This window comes from Athene noctua, chromosome Z (assembly GCF_965140245.1).
Source record: "Athene noctua chromosome Z, bAthNoc1.hap1.1, whole genome shotgun sequence".
NCBI lineage: Eukaryota > Metazoa > Chordata > Aves > Strigiformes > Strigidae > Athene > Athene noctua.
Genome location: NC_134077.1, coordinates 71401079 through 71406800, shown reverse-complemented (window position 1 = coordinate 71406800; position 5722 = coordinate 71401079). Strand labels below are relative to the sequence as shown.

General features: G+C 54.1%; 1 protein-coding gene across 2 annotated transcripts; it reads left to right on the top strand.

The window, feature by feature from the left end:
- The first annotated feature begins 1305 nt into the window (after positions 1–1305).
- Positions 1306–5390, top strand: DMRT2 (doublesex and mab-3 related transcription factor 2). Of its 2 annotated transcripts, XM_074932353.1 has the most exons (4): positions 1306–1385; positions 1947–2312; positions 2392–2494; positions 4216–5390. In XM_074932353.1, the coding sequence occupies exons 2-4, from the start codon at positions 1965–1967 to the stop codon at positions 5268–5270; spliced, it is 1506 nt and encodes a 501-aa protein (XP_074788454.1). In that variant the 5' UTR covers positions 1306–1385; positions 1947–1964; the 3' UTR covers positions 5271–5390. The 2 variants fall into 2 exon arrangements, with proteins under 2 accessions (XP_074788454.1, XP_074788455.1); XM_074932354.1 differs by lacking the exon at positions 1306–1385 and having other exon boundaries at positions 1888–2312.
- Positions 5391–5722: the final 332 nt, after the last annotated feature.

The following is a 5722-nucleotide window of genomic DNA, read 5'->3' as shown; positions in this document are numbered from 1 at the left end:
CCGGCAGCCGGTCCGTGTGCTCACCGTGAGTGGATGCCCGTGTTTATTATACACACGATCATTACCACTATTTATTAAACACGGGCGCTGCTAAAGAAAGAGCAAAATATTTTCCCTTTATGGGGGACGGTTTCGGCCGTATGTTCTGCATATCGCTAGTTTTCGATCAGTACACTGGTGGCGAATTGATACTCTCCCGCATGCCTTTTTTTCTTTCCCCCTGCCCCGGAGATGCTCTGTTTAAATTAACTAGGTCTTCCCCTGCCCGGTGCTGAACGCGGCCGAAGTGTATTTTGTCCGCTTCTGTCCCATGGGAATTCGCATTTTCATCGACGGAGGCACCGAGCCCCCAGCACCTCGGTGGCACGGGCGAGACTTCGTGCATTAGGATTTCGATTGCTCCCTGTTTTGGGAGACCAGGGGCGTTCCCCAGCTACCGAAGAGCACCCTCCGTCGGGGAGCGGGGCGAGGAGAATGTTATTCAACATTTAAGTGCTCGGTGGAAAACGCCACTGAGGAGAGGGAGCACTAGAAAATAAACGGGTACTTTTCCTCGCCCTAATTCCCGACAGAGCAGGAAGACAACGCCGGTTCCGTTGCATTTTCAGACTCGGAAAAAAGCCATTCCCACGAGTCCCCTCCACTCGCGGGCCACGCAACGCGAACGGCGGTAAACGAACAGCGCGGTGCCTTTTTTCCGCCTTTTAAACCCGCGTCCCCAGGCCGCTCCCCGGCTAGGGGAACGCCTCTGGCCCGCGAGGCACGTCTCTCGGCCGTCACCATCCCGCGCGTTACCGTCTTTTCTCCCTTTCATCCCTTTCCCCCTCTGTTTTTTGCCCTAAAATTAAAGATCACCACCCCAGGGCCCGCTTACGTTTCCCGCTCGGCTCGGCTGCGCCGGCCGGGCCGGGCCGGGCCGGGGCGCGCCGCCCCGCGCCCCCGCGCGCCCCGCGCCCGCCCGCACCCACGGGCGAGCGGCTGGCGGCTGGCACACGCGCGGGGGGGCGGGGCGGCGGCGGCGCGGGCCAATCGGAGTGGCGGCCGCGCGGCGCGGGACCAATGGGCGGCGCGGGCGGTGCTGATAACGCGACGGGCCCGGCGCGGCGGGCGCGGTGCCGCGAGGCGGGTGCCAGCCCCGGCGCAGCGAGCGGGCACACGCAGCCGCGCACGTCCCATCCAGTGCCGCCGCCCTGCGACGCAGCGGCCCCCCGACGGCGCGGCGTCCCGGCTGCCCGGGAGCCTTGCCCCCCCCCACAGGTGCGAGGGTCGGGAGTCCCCTGCCGCCGGCTGGGCTCGGGCAGCGGCGGCCCCGCTAGCTGCGGGGAGCGGGGGGGGGCGCTGCGTGCTGCCTTGCACCGCCTGCCGGCCTCGGGCGCTGCATTTGGGTAAGTGCAAAGTGCGGGAGGAAGGGCGGGGAGGCCAGGTGGGTGTCCGAAAACACCGCTCCCGGGGTGCAGAGAGCTCCCGGAGGCCCTGCAGCCCCCGGAGCAGACAGCGGCGGTGTGTCCCGTACCTGTCCGCTGAGTGTGAATGCAGCGGGCAGGAGGGTTCTCAAGATCCTGAAATGAACAGGTCCCTGGAAGGACCTGACCGCCCCGCAACCCTGCGGCGCTGGGCATCTCCCTGGCGCGGTTCCTCCCGCATCCTCCGCCGTTGGAGACGCGCTCCTGCCAGCGGCGGGCGAGCACGGTTCCCGGGGCGGGCGGAGAGGCGGGGGGGAAGCGTCCGTCGAGGCTAAGCTGAGCCCTGCGCGGGGCACGGGGGTGAGACCTGAACGGGCGGTAAGGGGGGAGATGACATCCCAGACGGGCTCAGCCGTGACTTCCCGACGGGGACGCATCTCGGCGGGACTGGCGGTGGGCCGGGCGGCGGCGGGCACCTCGGTAGCCGGGTGTGCCCCGGCTGCCGTCCGCCGCGGGGGCGGGCGGCTGACCCCTCTCTTGCAGCCGCGCCGCCCAGGAGCCATGGCTGAAGGACGCGCCGCCGCCGACTGGGAAATCGACGTGGAGAGCTTGGAAGGGGAGGTGGCCGAGGCCCCCGGCGCGCTGCGCAGCAGCGCCGGCCCGGAGAAGGAAGAGGGAGGGGTGGAAGGCGAGGAGGCGGCGGCGGCCCCGCGGCGGGGGGAGCCGCGGAAGCTAAGCCGCACGCCCAAATGCGCCCGGTGCCGCAACCACGGGGTGGTGTCGTGCCTGAAGGGACACAAGCGCTACTGCCGCTGGCGCGACTGCCAGTGCGCCAACTGCCTGCTGGTGGTGGAGCGGCAGCGCGTCATGGCCGCCCAGGTGGCTCTCCGACGGCAGCAGGCCACCGAGGTGAGCGGGGACGGGACGGGTCGGGTCGGGAGGCACGGGAGGCCCGCAGACTGACGGCGCCGGCCGGTCGCTCTCCCAGGACAAGAAGGGGCTGGCGGGGAAGCAGGCGAGCCTGGAGCGCAAAGCGGTCTACCAGAGGCATGTCCGGACGCCCAGCCTCCTGGCCAAGAGCATCCTGGAAGGTAAGCGCATCCCCCGCCCCTCCACGGGCTGCCCCCAGTCCCGCAGCGCAGCCTGGCAGCGGGGAAACCTCGCTCTGCCTCAGAAAAACCCATACCTCCCGTCCGAGGCGCGGCCGCTCACGGACACGCGTGAAATGCAGCGTTATTTACCGAAATAAACGCGGAACGGCGTTAAAGCGTGCTCTGCGACCGGCGCCGGGCGGCGGAGGCTCCGAGGGCACCGGTACCCGCGCCCGAACGGCTGCCGGTGCCCTCGGAGCCTTTTCCCGCGTCTCCTGCCCGTCGTTGCTGGAATCGATGTGGCAGAATTTCAGTTGTCCGCCCCCCGGCCCAAAATAATGCCTGAAATGCTAGCAACGGTAATTTGAAATTTGAGAGTTACTGTTACAAGCTGACATTCTTTTTACATGACTATCCAGCAGCGTTTTGCAGTGCAGGGTAATTTATTCGCGGGTGTTTTTATCAGGAAATGACTAAATCAAATAGGTTGTGTGGTTTTTTTTTTTTCGTTTTCTTTCTTTCTTTTTTTTTTTCTTTCTTTTCCTCTGAACGCCTAACACAGCAGCACCGTTTGTGACATTATCAATAGCAAGATACGCATAATAGCATGCTTTTTTTTTTCCTTCCCTTGACGAAAATACTATCTATGGAAGAATGATATTTTAAAGATGGATATTTTAGTGAGAGTTTTATCTTTTGTTTCGCACTCCCTCTTCTCATCGTGCCCAAATTTATTGCTATGTTTGCTTTAATTACTTTCCAAACTGCAGCCCTGTAAAGCATTACAATTCTTAAATCTAGCTTTTTCCCCCTCTTTTTCCAAAATAAAGCTCTTTGCCTTGCCTGTGCACTTAAAATTTTATCCTATTAGAAACCTCTATTTCTGGCTACAGTTCACCCCTTAAAAAAAATCTTTTCTGTATTCTTTCCTCGAATTTATCTTAACTTTCTTTTTCTTTTCTCCTAGTTCTCCTTGGAATTTTCTACGATCTGTAGCAATGTGTACATAGTGATTCATCTTTAGAGAATAGAAAAGGCATCAGCTGTAGGGATAGATATCTTCCTTGGCAATGGGAAAACCTGTGTGAAAGGAATGGGAATGAAAACAGGTAAAAACCCTGTTCTCCTTACTCATGTAAGTAGTTCCATTAATTGAATGGGATTACTTTTTTGTGTAGAGTGAACAGGATTGGACCCTATCGGTTATATTAAGTGAATCCAGTTAGCCTCGTAGCTGAATATACAGGGAACTGGATTTCTATGTTTGATCAAAGTTCTCTTCTAGTTCAGGAGAAATAAAATACCTGAATAGTTTCCATATTTGTTAAAAATGGATGGTTATCTCATTAAGCTGCATGATGCAAACTCTGTCATAACACGCAGCAGGGTTTTGCTTTTCTTTTCCCCTCAGTCTGCTGTTTTGAAGTTGGTTTTGCAGTTACTGATCAGCTAGCTTTGAAGCAGACTACACATGGCAGAGGAGCAAGACTTGCTTGTCTGTGTTGAAGAACTTGCATGAGTTGAATACATATGAATGTGCCTGATGGCACAGGGAGCTAAGCCTCCGTGGCCTGGTGACATCAGCAGGAGCTGATGGTGTTCAGGGTTTGTAGCAAGTACTTGGCACCTGGCAAGACTGTCCCCAAACAGGGTGCTTTTACAAACACAGCTTTAATATTTTTCTTATGCAGCTTCTTTCCTAACGCTGCTTTGTGTTTTAGGTTACCGTCCTATTCCAACAGACCCTTACCTGGGAGGGAATTCACCCTTACCACCCCCTGTAAGTGACAGGATGAGAAAGAGACGGGCTTTTGCTGATAAAGAGTTGGAGAACATTATGCTAGAGAGAGAGTATAAAGAGAGAGAGATGATGGAAGCTACACAAGCAGCTGCTCTTTTTCTCCCTAACCGCATGGTGCATGGAGCTGAGTACAACTCGTATAAAACAGCTTTCAACACTACGCAAGCTGAGACTCCAAACAAGGAGTTTTGCAATTTTTTGCCAACCTGCCTTGATCTAACCATGCAGTATTCAGGATCCAGCAACATGGAACTAATCTCTTCAAATGTCAGTGTAGCTACTACCTACAGGCAGTATCCCCTGTCTTCTAGGTTCTTAGTGTGGCCAAAATGTGGCCCCATTAGCGATGCTCTCCTCTACCAGCAATGTCTGTTGAATGCTACTACTGTCCAAGCTGTCAAACCTGGGACAGGTTGGGATGCCAAGGTCTCACAAAGCCAGGACTGTCCAAATGCCGAGCATGACATCATGTCTCCAAAACTGGAAAATTCATTTGTTCTGACCCACACGCAAGACATTCAGCAGCCACATAATGAGATACCATGCCATCCTCAGGAAGCCCGTGAGAAGTCAGCTTTCTCTCCTCCAAAAAGGACTTTCTCTCAGATTTCTGATAAGGATTCTCTGGCTCCTCAGGAGCAGGTATTAAGCAAGATCAGCAAAGACAGTGCCAAGCCCCCTCCACTGCTCAAATACAATCCATTTCAGTCACTGTTCCAGCAAACATTTCCTGACAGATCATCAGAATTGAGAACATCATTTGTGAAGGAGGCTTTTGAAGATGCTCATAAGAAATACAGAGAGTGTGCCATTAAAGAGAACCAAACCCACAAGTTTACAGTGGACAAATGTGCAAAAGACTTTCTTGGGGCCAAACAGGCCACAACAAGACTTTCTACAACCGAGCCACTGTCATTTTCAGTTGAATCCATCCTTAAACGACCTTCTTCTGCAGTTGCTAATGTCTCTCAATAAATAAACTATACCTTCAGCATAGTGAGTTTATATGCTTTGCCTTCTGCAGAATTGCTACTGCCTGCCTTGCCCCTTAAAAGATTTGTAAAGAGGATTTTCTGCTGTAAATGGTAATTCTTTCTTTTATCTCAAAATGACATAGATAAATATGCATGTTTTGTCTTCTGAAAAAATAATTTAATTTTTTAAAATGGAAACTGCATATATAGACTGTAAAGTGTTGTTATTTTAAGCAGCCCTTCAAACCATTCAATAAAATGAGATTACCCTCAAGCATAGATGTATTCCTGATCTCCGTTTTCTCTTGAATATCTCACGGGCAAGTATGCCCTACTTTCAGAACATATTTATTCCCTTATCTGCTATTATCAATGTACTTACTAGTTGTCTTGGTGGGGTAGGTGGTCATTTCTTCAGTAACTAAGAGGTAACAACAGTGCACGTAGGCTAGT

Bases quoted from the DNA above. Each gene is read 5' to 3' on its own strand.
- DMRT2 (XM_074932353.1), top strand. From the start codon at position 1,965: ATGGCTGAAGGACGCGCCGCCGCCGACTGGGAAATCGACGTGGAGAGC. The intron at 2,313-2,391 runs GTGAGCGGGGAC...TCGCTCTCCCAG, and splicing joins GACGGCAGCAGGCCACCGAG to GACAAGAAGGGGCTGGCGGG. The intron at 2,495-4,215 runs GTAAGCGCATCC...TTTGTGTTTTAG, and splicing joins GGCCAAGAGCATCCTGGAAG to GTTACCGTCCTATTCCAACA.